Source organism: Felis catus, chromosome X (genome assembly GCF_018350175.1).
Source record: "Felis catus isolate Fca126 chromosome X, F.catus_Fca126_mat1.0, whole genome shotgun sequence".
Classification (NCBI taxonomy): Eukaryota; Metazoa; Chordata; class Mammalia; order Carnivora; family Felidae; genus Felis; species Felis catus.
In genome coordinates this window covers 58,411,955-58,428,880 of record NC_058386.1, presented here as the reverse complement: position 1 = coordinate 58,428,880, position 16,926 = coordinate 58,411,955, and the positions used below count along the sequence as shown (strand labels likewise).

The following is a 16,926-nucleotide window of genomic DNA, read 5'->3' as shown; positions in this document are numbered from 1 at the left end:
AAAGTAGACTGAAAATAACCCAGGCAGATTCAAAACATACAGAAGAAGGTAGGGGTAAGAATGTTTATGAGTAGGCTACTGGACACCTTTCTGCCCCCACCACCTCTTAGGAAGCAGCATCAAGACACACACCAGACCATTTAGGGCTTTGAGAATCACAACCCACAGAAAAGGGGGGGTAGCATAAATCAGCTGAAATTTATTCATTTTTAATATAAACACTATGCCCAACCTGAGGCTTGAATGCACGACCCCAAGATCAAGAGTCACATGCTCTACCAACTGAGCCAGCCAGGTGCCCCTGAAATTTTATTGAAAAAAATTTCCCCACTTATTATCTCTGAGAAAATGGGCAGCTAAACAGCCTGCTTTGGTCCCTGATGCACCAATATCCTCACACTCATACCTGTGGCTGAGTTCAAATACCGAGCATGAATGAATGGCCCACACAAAGAGTAAGACTACAGCGACAGATGAAGCCAGAGCAGTCGTAAGCAAAACAACTACAAAAAAAACATGAATGGGTGTGCTGGGAGTTACAGGCTCTGTCCTCATTGTAACGGGTCATAAACCAACCCCACCCCCTCTACGACACCTGAGAAAACTAACACTTAATATTGCAGCTACACTAGGGAAATCTGGTCCTTTTGTTGTTTGCAGCTGTTCACATGTAAGCTTCATCACTGGATGACCCAATTATTCTGTCCAACGCTCAATTTAACAGAACACAAAATACATCAGCCACAGTAAGGGCAAATCATTCATTTATTGTTTAAGGATCGCAAGACAACATCTGGATTTCTGTAGCACAATTTAAATGTTTACTTTTTTGATAAAGCGGAGTATAATAGAAAAAACAATTAGTTTCCAATAATATCTATATCTCTATTCAGAATTAGGTCTTCCACAGACATGTTACCTGGAAACAAAAGCCTATTACAATAAGCAAAGCTTCAACCAGAGCGGCTACTTTTCGTGCCAGGAAAAAGTTCATCCCTATAGGAGGAATGATGTGCTATGTAAAATGGCTGTAAGGCCACAGCCTTGAGGGCACTGGAAGTATATTATCCTATTCCACATGAAGTAGTTTGGTGAATTTCAAACATCAGTTTATCTGCAACCATGCTGGCAACCTTTAACTGACAGTTCAATCGGGTAAAAAATAAATTAAATCCCTAAACTGATGTTTCTTGATTTACATTGTTAGAAGGTACACACAGTTCATTACCATGTAATTCTGGCAAGAATTACATCGGAGACTCCTTGCTCAGATTTTGGTTAACAGTAAGAATCTTTCAGAAATTCAAGTTCTTATTAATCAATAATTTGTCAACTAGGATACATTCAGGCATCAGCTGCAACTACAGAATAGGTGCACTGCCTCAGCGCTTTGGAAAGACATTATAATCTAGAACACTACTAGCAGACAAAAATTATCTGTTACTGGATAGCATAAGTACAGTACAGCAACACAAAACATATATTCATATGTTGGCTTGTTTAAGCCTCAAGCCCTCGATCCTTTGCTGAAATTCAATAATTTTATTCCTATGGTTTTTAATACCAAGAACTCAAGCTCCAGGAGGGCTAAAGTCTAATTTGTACTCCAAATCAAGTAGCAGTGCAGTTTGCTACCACTGAGGCTGATCCGTACAGACTTCAAGTCCAGAAGACAGTTATTATATAATACCCTAGAAGGTCTGAAAAATAATTACTCATTTACACAGCTGGTCCTTCAGCTTTTTACCTATGTTTTCTGATGAACATTATTCAATGTACTGAAGATAACTGTGACTTACTGATCAAATATGCGAATACTTATACTTACCTGGGATTTCATTTCTGCTGAAAGAAATAGGAAGAACAGGACTCACTTAAAAAAACAAACTTGAGAAAGGAAGGTAAAAATCTTATCACACACTATCACTTTTGGAAGCAGCATAGAGGGGCAGTCAAAGGTAAAACACTGGTGAAATAGGTCAAAACTAGGCCCAAAAAATCTATATCATCATCATCAATGGCAGTACCACAACTACGCCCTGCATAATTATCACTCCTAAGAATTTTCATTTGGCACCAGATGACGTGTTTAAGAGAAACACTCTGGGATGTTTAAAATCAGACTTCGTTTCGTCAGCTGAGTTACAGGAGAAATTTTAAAGTGGGGGAAGGGAAGAGAAGGAAATGGGAAACGGACCAGAAAAACAAAATGTTTAAGTCATCATCTAAACCAACAAAGCACTGATAGTTCCAAACATTAGGTCAGACACTAAAATGACTGATATAGGCTCAAGTGGTTTATAAAACCTATAAAAAGACTACACCAGCAAAGTCCCCGTTAATCTGTAGAGTTCAGAAACTAAAACAAGGGGCAACATTTTAGCTTAAAACCTTATCTCAAGAGAATCATATACACTTCACGTGAATAAAAATACCTGAAACCAAACATTTTTAAAAGCTCCAATACCCAAAATATAAAGAAAAAATCAATTCAGAAGACTTGATCAATCCATGGAATCACAAAACGGCTGGACAAATCTCCATCTCCCCTCCACACTAACCATCCCATGGAAGACCAAAGGAGAGCAGACCTTCCAGACCTACGCACCACCTGATTGCTGCAAAATTCTGTGGAGATTCCTTGTGGGACAGCAGTTTCCCATCTCGTGTCTCTCCCTATCATGCAGGAAGCAAGTCTGGCTGTGCTATTCTATGATCATTTGTCACCCATCTGCAACATGATACTGTACAGTAAGTAAAAAGTACGTTCTCTAGTTCCCTTTCCCTGGAAAGTTGAGGCTCAGGTACAGGGGTAATCTCCTGTCCACACGGTCTTTATTTAGGCCGACTCAGTGACTTCAACAGGCTTAATCATGTGATCAGGTTTGTTGCCAGCTGCATAATGCTCCCACATCTGTAGATAGAGCCGCTCTAGTTCCATTGTGTATTGTTTGGTGTTGAACAGAGGGCTAGATATTCTCTGCTTCCAGACTTTGCCACGGATTTTCTTCAGGCTAGGTAAGAAAACAAAAAGAACCAAATTTTAAAATCAGAGCAGAAACTCAGAACTAGCCCTCATAAATACCTAGTTACCTTGTGGTAAAATACATGACTGAACTTCACACAATTTTCTCTCCTGATTGGCCACCCTGACCTCAAGGTTGAAAAATTAAAGGGTCACAACTAACATAATGCTAACACTTACAATCAAGTTTACCCATGTCCTCTGAAAATACTCAGCTCATTCCTAAAGAAGTATATGCAAGAGACACCATGCTTTCCCCCGTCATCTCATTTCTATCTTTAAAATAGGGGTGCTGGGGTAGCTCAGTCAGTTAAGCGGCCAACTTCGGCTCAGGTCATGATCTCACGGTCCGTGAGTTCAAGCCCCGCGTCGGGCTCTGTGCTGACAGCTCAGCGCCTGGAGCCTGTTTCAGATTCTGTGTCTCCCTCTCTCTGACCCTCCCCCGTTCATGCTCTGTCTCTGTCTCAAAAATAAATAAACGTCAAAAAATAAAGAGGGGCGCCTGGGTGGCGCAGTCGGTTGGGCGTCCGACTTCAGCCAGGTCACGATCTCGCGGTCCGTGAGTTCGAGCCCCGCGTCGGGCTCTGGGCTGATGGCTCAGAGCCTGGAGCCTGTTTCCGATTCTGTGTCTCCCTCTCTCTCTGCCCCTCCCCCGTTCATGCTCTCTGTCTCTCTCTGTCCCAAAAATAAATAAAAACATGGAAGAAAAAAAAAAAAAGAAAAAAATTTTAAAAAAAATAAAATAAAAGAATTGGCAAGGACACGTGCCTACTCCTATGTATTACTGGTTAGAATGTACACTGCTTACCCTTTTGGTAAGCGATTTACCAATGTGTGTGTTAAGAAACTTAAATGGCCATAACCCTCTGACATATCATGAACACTTTTAAATCTATTCACAAGAAATAATCAGAGATACAGGCAAACCTGGCCATGCAAAGATGTTCACTGAAGCATCATTTACAATAGCCAATGCACAAACATATGAAGTATTCAATTTATGAATATCTTAATAAGAAAAATACCCTAAGGGATAAGAAATGTGCTACATTTACTGCCATCATTTCCCCCTTGTATATGAACTGTTTATTTCGATATTTTAAAAAAAAAAAGCGTTCCAGGGCTTCTGAGTGGCTCAGTTGGTTAAGCATCCAACTCTTGACTTCAGCTCAGGTCATGATCTCACGGTTCATGAGTTTGAGCCGCACACTAGGCTCTGCACCGATAGTGTGGAATCTGCTTAGGATTCTCTCTCCCTCTCTCTCTCTGTCCCTTCCCCACTTGCACATTCTGTCTCTAAATAAATAAATAAATAAATAAATAAATAAAATGCATAAATAAATAAAAACATTTAAAAAAAGTATTACGAATATCACCAAGACCATGGTTCTGCTCAGAGACAGGAAAAAAAAAAAAAAAAACAATTCTTCTGGGAAAAAGGGAAAAGAATCCTCTACTCCTCTTCTAAAAATGTAATTTGTCACAAGATTCTTCTTCTGTGGAGACAATTACTACTAGAGCAAGAAGCTGGACCACTCCTATACGTTTTTAAAAACAATAAAAAAATTTCAATGTCTGTTGTGACAGAACTAGTACAATGCCTACACATTATCTGTTGGCCTCAACCCATACATAATCATATTAATGCTACCTTCCAGATAAAAGTACGTCAGTGCTCTATCTTATGTTTCTAAGTTCTGTATGTCACCAGGAGAATGATATGGTACATCCATACAATGAAATACTATTCGGCAATAAAAAAGAATGAAGTACTGATATAAGCCAGCATCATGGCTAAACCTCACAATGTTATCCGTAAGTGAAAACATTCAGAGTACAAACTGTACAGTTTCATTTATATAAGGCAAAACAAAGTTTTGATGGGGGAAAAAATCAGAACAGGAATAGTCTCTGAGGGTTGGTGTGGAGGATGAACTAACAAGGAACACGAGGAAACTTTCTGCAGTGAGGATAATGTTCTATATACTGTCATGGGTTTGGGTTATAAAGGAATGTCTCAAAACTCAAATTTAAAATTTGTATATTCCACTGTATATAAATTCTGCCTCAAAAAAAAAATTAAACTCTAGTTAACGATGTCCATTCTGAAGTACGGATGTCTGCAATTCACTTCAAAATCAATCAAATAATATGGACTGCTAGATGGATAGAGGAATAAATAGATGGGAAGATACATGATTAAGTATACAAAGATGTTAGTGGTAAAATCTAGGCAGTAGGTAGTATTTACTATAAAACTGAAAAATTTTATAACAGAATGTTGGGAAAAAGTATTGTATGAAATCAACTAAGCTCTAAATTTTTTTTAAATACACTAAAAGATTTACTATAGTTATATTGGACTGAAGAACACCTATCTTACTTTTTTTAATGGCTGGATTCAAAATTTTCAACCATTTTTCTTAGATGTATATGATGTTCAATAGAGAAAATTTTTGAAAATAAATGCTTCATATCTTTTGAATGCTTACCAAGAACTTTTGTAAGTGCGTTACATGGAACGCCTTTTTTTAATCCTCAAGTCTCTGCAAGGTAGGTACTATCCTTCATCCCCATTTTGCAGATGGAAAAACCAAGGCACAGAGACTAAATTGCCCAAAGTCACAAAGCTCGTAAGTGGGAGAGCATGGATTCAAACCCAGGCAGTCTAATTCAAAGACGGTGCTTTTTTAAACTTCTCTAGAATATGCTACTTCTCGGAAAAACACAAAGAAAAAAATTACCCATAACACCGAAAGAAAAGCCTCATTTAAGAGAGAAACACTACTTCATTGTATGGCTAAAGCATCACTTATCTAAGCACCACCCCTCTAATTCCCATCCACTTGGGGCACTGAAGTTATGCTTCCCCCCCCCCCCTTATGCTACAGTGAAGATTTGGCCCTATTAGCGTCAAAGGTCTGGTTTTTGTTTTGTTTTTTTAAAACGCTCTTAAAATCTTCGAGGAAGGGTTATACCAACTTACTCACTGTATGAAATGTATGAAAAAGCCAGCACCTCAGTGCTCCCTCAATGGTATCATATTAAAAATATTTTATTTTGTAGGCAAATACTGGGTATAACACAGTGTTATATCTATACTTCTACAGAGGCTGAAACGTTTTCCCTGTTAACCATTTGTATTTCCACTTCAGTGACTTGTCTGCTCATTTCCTTATTTACTTTCCTATTAAAGAATTTAAGATATAAATGTTCTTCAGTCTTTCTATAGCCAGGCTATTATTACTTGACATCAGAAACGAAAGATTTTTTCCCCGTTGCCTGCCTTTTAATTTTCTTGACTCACTTTTATTCAGCCATTTACCCTTTACATAGTAAAACCTATTGGCCACTGTGTTTACGAAAGTTTACAAAGTTCTCTCATCTAGAGATCGTACAACTAATCCACCTATTTCATATTAGCCTTCTTTACTGATTTCATTTCCTAACACCTATATTCCCTCTAAATTTTCTGCATCTATCTCCTTTACCATGCAATTTGTTCATAGAAGTTTACTTACTATTCTAGATCCGTTCCTAGTTTCACAGCTATGTCTTCATATTCTTGTCTATTTTTAGCAATAAGCTCAAGACAACCTAAACAAGTGAGCTGGGAAGCTGCAACTCGAGAAGCAAGTGTCTCTCCTGTAATAAAAAAGGGAACAAACTGCATGTCTGAGAATGTAAACGGCAGTTATTGTTATTTATGTTAAGTACCCACACAATACAGAGGAGGAGAATGAAGCAAAGTGCTTAGACATGAACAAAGCTCATTTATCATCTTGCCCTAAACGCTGTTTCTAGTACACAAATTTTCACCTAAAAATGTCTCCCCAGGGAGATTTTAAAAACAACAAGGAAAAGGGACACCTGGGTGGCTCAGTCAGTTAAATGTCTGGCTCTTAGTTTCGGCTCAGGTCATGATCTCACGGTTTTGTGAGATCGAGCCCTGCATCAGGCTCTACACTGACAGCACAAACCTGCTTGGGATTCTCCGTCTCCCTCTCTCTCTGCCCACTGGCCCCCACTCGCGCTCTCTCTCAAAAGAAATAAACTTCTAAAGATATGTTAAAAGGAAATAAAAAATAAATAAAAAGAACAAGGCAGGGGCGCGCCTGGGTGGCTCAGTTGGTTAAGTGTCTGACTCTTGATTTCAGCTCAGGTCATGATCCCACGGTCCATGAGTTCGAGCCTTGCATCAGGCTCATGGATGACAGCATGGAGCCTGCTAGGGATTCTCTCTCCCTCATCCTCTCTCTCTCAAAATAAACTTTAAAAAAATAAAAAGGACAAAGAAGATTCCTTTGATTTATCAGCAACTCACCTGGCATAGTTACCATGGGTGTTCCTGCCCAGAGGACATCCATCCCCGTGGTGTGCCCATTACAGAGCGGAGTGTCCAGGCAGACATCAGCCAGCTGGCCTCTCCTGACATGCTCCTCTTTAGGAGCAACAGGTGAAAAAATGATACGGTTCTGGGGAAGGCCCATGTTTTGCGCATATTGTTGGATATTAGGTTCTCCTACTGCTGGAAAACGCAACAGCCACAGCACACTATTGGGAACCCGCTTCAGAATCTGAAAGGGGGAAATAAGAATAATTTTTAGTAGCAGCTCCACCCTTCTCAAGAAAGGCTCCCACAGAGCTCTAATAATTCTAGCAGTCTACTCTTGTCACCCACAGAGCAGCCTGCTGTGAACTTTGTCTTTCCTTCATAGATGAATGAGATCAACTGAATCATACATTCCTGTTCTGCTTAGCTGTCCCCAGAGTTCAAAGAAAGAGAAGACTGATGTAAGACACAAAACAAGTTACTAATTGGCAAAATCTGAGGCAGCTGCGTCCTGTGGGAATTGTTACTGGCAGTGATTTTTGTCGATGAGATAGAAATTTTCCATCTCAAATTTTAAATCCCCCACCATGACACAACAAATAAAGTCAGCTCACACTTGCCCAACTTTATGTGCTTAATCAAGATTAGGTGTCAGCAGACTTTCTGTAAAGGACTGGAGAGCAAATACTTTCGGCTTTGCAGCCACATGGACTCTGTTATAACTGCTTGATTCTGCCCTTGTCACTGGAAAACAGCCATAGACAATATGCAAACAAGCTTGTGTGTCAATAAAATTTTATTTACAAAAACAGGCAGTGTGCTGGATTTGGTCCACAGGCCATAGTCTTGCCAACCCCTGATTTAGATCTACACCTATTCAATGTTACCACACAAGTTTACCATCCCTTCCCTGAAAGATAAGAGAACAGATGGATTTCAGATTTCAAAAAAGCAGTATAGTACATATATATAATACCCTCAGCAGCAACTCCCTATAAACACACTAGTACCTCTGCACTGAGATGTAGGAATACTCGTATTTATTGGAATATATAAAAGACCAAAAAGCAGCCTAACATCAGTTTAGGGCAGGTGTGCTGTCAAATAAATTTGCCATAAACTTTTGAAAAAGCTGTTAGTTTTTGGATTTTTTTGAACACTTGCAACTAAAGATTAAGGGATACTCAGCCTGTACTCATCGGCTTTCTCTTCCACCCACACCTTTCCTTTTAAACACACACGCGCGTGCGCGCGCGCGCGCACACACACACACACACACACACACAATTATCTGATATTTTAGCTCTATATAAGAGCCAGTTATATTAAAGTTTAAAACTTTCAGGGGTCCTGTTTGTGCAAACTGGTCTGATGAATGCACTGACAGGTAATGGCATAAATCAATTCCTTCCTGGTTATAACTCTACAGTATTGCAAGAATGTTAAGTATGGGCAGATGTACACCTTTGCTATCAGTTTAGACAATGGGCTGGCAAACTAGAACCTGGAAGCCAAATCTGGCATGTTGCCAGTTTTGTTAAATAAAACTTTATTGGAACACACCTACACTCACTCATACATTTACACAATGTTTAATGGTGTTTTCCTGCTCCAATGGCAGAGTTCAGCAAATGTTAACAGGGTATGGACTGCAAAACCAAAAATATATACAAGATGGCTCTTTAAGAAAAAGTGTGATCCCTGGTGTTGAATACATAAATTAAAAAGGCTCATGCTGTAATATTTAGACGCTGGAAAGAGAAATCAAAAACGTCTGAAAAACCTACTCTTTTCAACATTTTAGAAATGAGCACAACAGCTCCTGAATAGGGATAGAGGGCAGCCTCAGCGAAACGGCCTACATAATAATCTTTAGTAGTCTCTAGACATGAATAATGAATCTACGCATACTCACGTTTGCCCACATCTGCAGAGTAGAAGGGTCAATTTTGTATAACTGATTAAAATTACAGTACACGATGGCATCTTCTGGTAACCCATACTGGGAACGGGTGGTTACAATAATGGTACGAGGAACCTCCTCTCCAGTGGCAGCTTTATTGTTGATCTAGAACAAGAAAAACAACATGATTACATTTACAGTCAGCACAGTCTCAAATGACATAATACTCTACGTGGAAAACCTGAAAGACTCCACCAAAAAACTGTTAGAACTGATACATGTATTCAGCAAAGTCGCAGGATAAAAAAATCAACGTACAGAAATCTGTGGCATTTCTATACACCAATAATGAAGCACAAGAGAAATCAAGGAATCAATCCCATTTACAATAATAGTAAAAACCATAAAATACCTAAGAATAAACCTAAGCAAAGAGGTAAAAGATCTGTATGCTGGGGGCGCCTGGGTGGCTCTGTTGGTTGAGCATCCGACTTCGGCTCAGGTCATGATTTCATGGTTCTTGGTTTCTAGCCCGGTATCGGGCTCTGTGCTGACAGCTCAAAGACTGCAGTCTGCTTCAGATTCTGTGTGTCTCCCTCTCTGCCCCTCTCCTACTCATGCACTATTAAAAATGAATAAACGTTAAAAAAAAATCTATCTGTTGAAAACTATAAAAAGCTTATGAAAGAGACTTATGAAGACGACACAAAAAATAGAAAAACATGCCATGTTTACGGATTGGAAGAATATTCTTAAAATGTCAATACTACCCAAAGCAATCTACACATTCAATGCAATCCTTGCCAAAATAATACCAGCATTCTTCACAGAGGTAGAACAAACAATTCTAAAATGTGTATGGAACCAGAAAAGACCCTGAATAGCCAAAGCAATGTTGAAAAAGAAAACCAAAGTTGGAGGCATCACAATTCTGGACTTCAAGCTGTATTACAAAGCTGTAATCATCAAGACAGTATGGTACTGGCACAAAAACAGACACATAGATCAATGGAACAGAATAGGGAACCCAGAAATGGACCCACAAAAGTATGGTCAGCTAATCTTCAACAAAGCAGGAAAGAGTACCCAATGGAATAAAGACAGTCTCTTCAGCAAATGGTGCTGGGAAAACTGGATGGCGACATGCAGAAGAATGAACCTAAGCCACTTTCATACACCATACACAAAAAATAAACTCAAAATGGATGAAAGACCTAAATGTGAGACAGGAAACCATCAAAATCCTATGGAGAAAACAGGCAAAAAAAACCTCTTTGACCTTGGCTGCAGCAACTTCTTATTTGACATGTCTCTGGAGGCAAGGGAAACAAAAGCAAACATGAACTACTGGGACCTCAAGATAAAAAGCTTCTTCTGCACAGTGAAGGAAACAATCAGCAAAACTAAAAGGCAACTGACTGAATGGGAGAAGATATTTGCAAATAACATATCCGATAAAGGGTTAGTGTCCAAAAAGCTATAAAGAACTTGCCAACCTCAACACCCAAAAAAATAATCCTGTGAAGAAATGGGCACAAGACATGAACACTTTTCCAAAGACATCCAGGTGGCTAACAGACACATGAGAAGATGCTCAACCGCACTCATCATCAGGGAAATACAAATCAAATCCACAAGAAAATACCACCTCACACCTGTCAGAGTGACTAACATTAACGACTCAAGAAACAAAAGATGTTGGCAAGGATCTGGAGAAAACACTTTTGCACTTCTGGTGGGAATACAAACTGGTAGAGCCACTTGGAAAACAGTATGGAGGTTCCTCAAAAAAACTAAAAATAGAGCCACCCTATGACTCAATAATAGTACTACTAGGTATTTATCCAAAGGATACAAAAATGCTGAATTGAAGGGCCACATGCACCCCAATGTTTATAGCAGCGCTATCAACAATATCCAAATTATGAAAAGAGCCCAAATGTCCATCAACTGATGAATGGATAAAGACGATATGGCATATGTATACATACCATGGAATATTATTCAGCGATCAAAAGGAATGAAATCTTGCCATTTGCCACAACATGGATAGAACTAGGATGCATTTATTATGCTAAATGAAGTCAGAAGGTAAATATCATTATGATTTCACTCATACGTGGAATTTAAGAAACCAAACAGATGAACATAGGGGAAAGGAAGGAAAATAAGATAAAAACAGAGAGGGAGGCAAACCATAAGAGACTCTTTTTTTGTTTTAAGTTTATTTATTTTGAGAGAGAGGTGAAGAAAAAATCCCAAGCAGGCTCTGTGCCATCAGCAGAGCTCGATATGGGGCTCAATCCCACGAACCATGAGATCATGACCTGAGCTGAGATCAAGAGTCAGATGCGTAAATGACTGAGTCACCCAGGTACCCCAAGAAAGTCTTACATACAGAGAACAGGATTGCTGGAGGGGTGCTGTGTGTGTGTGGAGGGAATGAGCACTGGGTGTTATATGTCAGTGATGAAACACTAAATTCTACTCCTGAAACCATTATTACATTATATGTTAACTTGGGTTTAAATTAAAAAATAAAAATTTTTAGAAAGTCAGCATAGTCTGGCATTTTTTAATTAATAAAGATTCCTTAAGATGCCAAAAAGTATAATCCTTGAAAGTCATGTCATTTCAAGTATGAGAAAATATCCATGACATAAAAAAAAAAAAAAAGAAAAGAAAAACGTTACAGAATTATCTTAATTGGGAGCAGTGAGGACTACACCTTGAAACTTACCACTCAAGCCAAAAAGTTCTTTTCAAAACCCTATTAATTCAAAAGCAAGTTTTTGCTCACTTTAATAAATGAAATGTCCTTTTCTAAATCACACCCACCCTTGAAGGCTAAATTTAAATCATTCCTCCAAATGATCTCTACTGTGTCTCCTCACATTGATTGCCACTATTTCTAAGTATGTACACATTTATAATCTTACAATTCCCACACATCTGGGTACTATCTTCCATTATGTAACTATTCCAGGTGTGTATGGACATTTCATACATTTGGGCATTGTGCTCTACACTCAAAATTCTGTGTCCCTGTGAATGTCAAGAACTATATATATATATATATATATATACACACACACACACACATATATACACATATATATGTATGTATATACATATATACATACATACATATGTATATACATATGTATGTATGTATATGTATATATGTGTATATATGTATATACACACATACATACATACACACACACGTTTTTCTTGAGTCAAATAGGTCTGTCCTATTGCTCCAAAGGACAGGTAACCAGAGAGTAAGAAAAAACACACCCCTGTCGGTTTAGCCCAACATTAATTCCTTTATCTTAAAAGGAGCTGGCCTGAGAGTAAAGAGCTCATTTTGAGCACCCTTGGTATGAAATGTTATACCAGTAAAACTGTTAACTCCTTGCCTTCTAATATCTTGACAGTGCTACCTATTCACTTATTCAAACATGCAATATATATTTATTGAACAAATACTACATTACTGTGGCTAAGACATGGGCCCTAAAGTAATTGAACTCAGTGGAGAATAAATACAAACACAGGGAATTATAACATGTTGTGCTGCATGTAAAAATATAACCCAAACATTAAAGAAACAGAACAGATAGGTACCAATGGAACGGGAAAGGTGAGATTAATGATAAGGACAGGAATGGATTCCTGGAGAAGCTGCCTGAACTGAAAGTCTTAAAAAGTAGAGAGATTTAACTAGGGAAAGATTGAGTTACAGAAGAAATTGTATGAAGTCTACAGATAGTTCACCATTTTTAAGAGGAAAGCCACAGATAGGAAACAGTAAGATACTGTTAATACAGTAGACCCTCATTAAGTGACCAGCTGGCTGAATCCAACAGATATTTAAAATAAGACAAAGCTATAGAAGATACCAATTTCCACTGAACTTTTATTTCCTCTTCTATAAAACAGGGATAATGATGCTTATACCTCCTGGAGTTATGAGATTTAAAGGAGACAAATGAATAGTTGGTGGTACACATTACATTCTATTTGTCTCTTCTCACCTGGGTAGTTGCTAGTCCATTGCTAATACTGAATCCATTAATTGTTATCTGGATTTGCCCTCTGTTAATCATTTCAATAACTGCTTCTGCAATAGTATTCATAGGAATAACAGGCATATTAAGAGCTGTATTACTGCTGTCCCCATTGTCTCCTCCATCAGGACATTTCATCTTTAAGAAAAACAACAAAACGTATCATTAGGGAAAAGATCCCAAATGCAGATAACTTTGTTTCAATGACAATATTGACCAGGTTCTGACCTTGACAATTTTCACATCTGGCAGACTATCAAGAAATGCTTTGAGGTCGATGCCATTCAGAACAATCCGATTGTCATAAATGTGCCCATTGGACTTAAAATCGATGACTGCTTTTTTCTAATCAAAAAAAAAAAGTTTCACACACATATCTTTTAGGATGCATAGACAATAGCAAGGAAATAAATGACTACAGTTCTTTGCAATTCCCACATAGCACTGTTTTTCTACCTACCTTCAAGTGAGGGAACATATTGGCATGATCACCAATAAAGAATGTATGTGGCATATAAGCCAGTTTCTCGGAATACTGCTCAGCAACTTCAGCTGGAGAAGTTTCCTGATCAGTGATGATATAATCCATGAAAAGCGCACCACTAGTCCCAGGGTATCCCAGCCACATTGCCTAAAAGAAAGAAAAAATTAGGCCAAAAACTAAAAACCTTCCATAGGAGTCCTAAATTAAATAAGTAAAGAAACAAACAAGGAGGGATGACTTCTTTAGCCAAGAGGAATCAAGTAATATTTTAGTCTAACCTTCTAAGTGCTAAAATGTTTTTTCCGATTTACAAGACAGAACCGTTTGTACCCAAGTATGAATTGCAAGTTTCCATACACATGTACCTGTGGGCATTGTATTCTACACTCAGAATTCTTTGTCCCTGTGCATTTCAAGAACTATTCTTTGTTCATTTTATTTTAGAGAAAGTGCAAGCAGGGTAAAGGGGCACAGGAAGAGGAGAAATAGGGGGAGAAGAGGGGGAGGGGGGAGAGGGGAGAGGGGAGAAGGGAGGGGGAGGGAGGGGGAGGGGGAGGGGGAAGGAGGGGGAGGGAGAGAGGGAGAGAGAATGAGAATATATGAAAATCTCAAGCAGGCTCCATGCTCAGCATGGAGCCTGACACATGGCTTGATCCCATGACCCTAGGATCACAACCTGAGCCAAAATTAAGAGTCGGACACTCAAGCCCCTATACTTTTATTCTTATGTCAAGCATGTTTCAAATGTCAGAAAAACGGGGGCGGAGGACGACCCACATCACTGTCTTTTTAGTTGAATAAACATTGTGAGCAATTATCATGAACTTCTTTACCTGAATAGGAGCAGGCCTGAGAGCAAAGAGTTCATTTCGAGCACCCTTGGTATAACCATTCATATTTACGAGGATGTGTATACCATCCTGATGGATGCGATCAGCAGCTTTTCCATTGCAGGGAATCTATGGAATAAAAAAAGAACTCACTATGTATAATCTCAAACTAATTCAGTTAGTTTTCTTTTTCTTTGAGAGCAAGCACAGGAGCATGAGCGGGAAAGCAGGAGTCAGGGGGAGGGAGGGAGGGAGGGAGAGAGAGAAAATGAACCTTAAGCAGGCTCCACACCCAGCAGAGCTTGATGCAGGGCTTGATCTCAAGACAGATCTCACAACTGTGAGATCATGACCTGAGTCGAAATGAAGAGTCAAATGCTTGGGACGCCTGGGTGGCTCAGTCAGTTAAACGTCTGACTTCAGCTCAGGTCATGATCTACCGGCTCGTGGGTTTGAGCCCTGCGTCGGGCTCTGTGCTGACAGCTCAGAGCCTGGAGCCTGCTTCAGAGTCTGTGTCTCCCTCTCTCTCTGCCCCTCCCCCACTCATGCTCTCTCTCTCAAAAATAAACGTTAAAAAAATAAAAAATAAAGAGTCAAATGCTTAACTGAACCACCCAGGAGCCCCTCAAACTAACTCAATTCGTCTTAATGGCATCAAATAAAATTCAGAGTCATAGATGCAAAACAGAACAACACAAGTTACATTAATGCAGGGTAAAAATGTGGTTAAGCGCCCTTAAAATGGGCCCAAAACATTACAGAAACAGAATACCGAGGAAGGAGAGTTTACTTCTAGACTGAACGTATGAAGAACAAGGCTTCATAGAGGAGCTGGCATTTGAAATGGGTCTTCAAAGATGGGAAGGAGTTTGAGGCAGTTGGACAGAACAGAATCTCGACACGAGAAAAGTATGAATTAATCAGAGTCAAGTGCATGGTAGAGTAAGAAAAATGGTGTGTAGATCACTGCTATTTGGTGCTATTGCTATTTGCTATTTGGTACAGGGTATACATGAGGGGAAATGGTGGGTGAAAAGTATTGGCCAACAAGGTTGTGCTCAGACTCAGAAAGACTGTGAAGGCCATGCTGAAGAGTTTAGACTTCAGTCAATAAGCAGTGAGCCCCTGAACCTCTCAGAAGTGGAAGGCAGTATGCTTCTTGGTCCCATAGCAACAGCTACACTGCCAAAGATGTTAGTACATATTATTTAAATGACAAGAATCTCAAAACCCTTCTGCTGGGTATCAATGACTCATACGTGAATTACTAGATATATTCTACAATGCATATCTCTATTAGTCACCAAAGTGGCCAACAGAGTCTGAATAAAAAACTCAAGACTCAGCAAATTAATTCCTCCACAAGTTTCAATCTTTTTTTAAATATTTATTTGAGACCCTGTGTGCACAAGCAGGGGAGGGGCAGGGAGAGAGAGGAAGAGAGAATCTCAAGCGGGCTCCTGGTTGTCAGCACAGAGCCGGACATGGGGCTCAATGTCACAAACTCACATGACCAGAGCCAACATCGAGAGTCAAACATTTAACCAACTCAGCCACCCAGGCACTCCTCATTCTTAATTTAACATAAAATTTATGCTCCTAGAAATAGCAATAAAGTATGGAAATAAAGATAACCAAAGGCAAAGGCCCACAAAGATAGATGAACCATAGTTCATCTATTTTCCTTAAATAACCTATGTATTCCTCTTCCAAGCCACCATTTTGGTCAATTTATTCAGTTAATATTAAGTATCTACTGTCATAAGACCTGGCTTAATCCCTAGAAGAGTTTTATGTCCAAGCACAGATAGACCACATTTCTATTTCATTTGCAACATCAGCAAAATCCATGCTGATTATAAATGTAAATGACTAAGCAAATAAGAGCAAAGCAATTGCCCATATGTAGTAGCTGATGTTAAAAATATCTGTCACAAAAAATACAAGCTATATGCCAATAGTTTTATTCACTATTTGTTCAAAATTAAGTTTGAAGTGTAGGAGTTTCACCTACCTGAGAAAGATCGATGAAATGATTGGCTTCTGCCATAACTTTCACTCTGAAGTTTGTGCCATCATCTGGGCTTAGGGCGTAACAGAATACCTGAAAGGCAGCATACAGTATATTTAAAAACCTTAGCTCAATGAGATATGGAAGTGTCCATCAACAGATGAATAAAGAATATGTGGAGAGTGTATGTGTAAACACATGCATACGTACAACGGGACATTACCATAAAAAAATGAAATCTTGCTATTCATAACATAAATGGACCTA

At 39.0% G+C, this 16,926-nt stretch overlaps 1 protein-coding gene across 5 annotated transcripts in view; it reads right to left on the bottom strand.

The window, feature by feature from the left end:
* Positions 1–747: 747 nt before the first annotated feature.
* The window catches only part of OGT (O-linked N-acetylglucosamine (GlcNAc) transferase), a 36,373-nt gene continuing 20,194 nt past the window's right edge, over positions 748–16,926 (bottom strand). For 4 of the 5 annotated variants that reach the window (XM_004000621.6, XM_004000622.6, XM_019823959.3 and 1 more), the window contains 9 exons: positions 16,663–16,752; positions 14,652–14,777; positions 13,795–13,965; positions 13,563–13,679; positions 13,302–13,472; positions 9,274–9,426; positions 7,350–7,602; positions 6,547–6,670; positions 748–3,014 (listed from right to left, as the gene is read on the bottom strand). In XM_004000621.6, the coding sequence (XP_004000670.1) occupies positions 2,840–3,014; positions 6,547–6,670; positions 7,350–7,602; positions 9,274–9,426; positions 13,302–13,472; positions 13,563–13,679; positions 13,795–13,965; positions 14,652–14,777; positions 16,663–16,752 (1,380 nt within the window). In that variant the 3' untranslated portion in view covers positions 748–2,839. Of the gene's footprint in view, positions 3,015–5,517; positions 5,739–6,546; positions 6,671–7,349; positions 7,603–9,273; positions 9,427–13,301; positions 13,473–13,562; positions 13,680–13,794; positions 13,966–14,651; positions 14,778–16,662; positions 16,753–16,926 lie in introns of all 5 variants that reach the window. The other variant, XR_006593358.1, reaches the window with a different exon arrangement.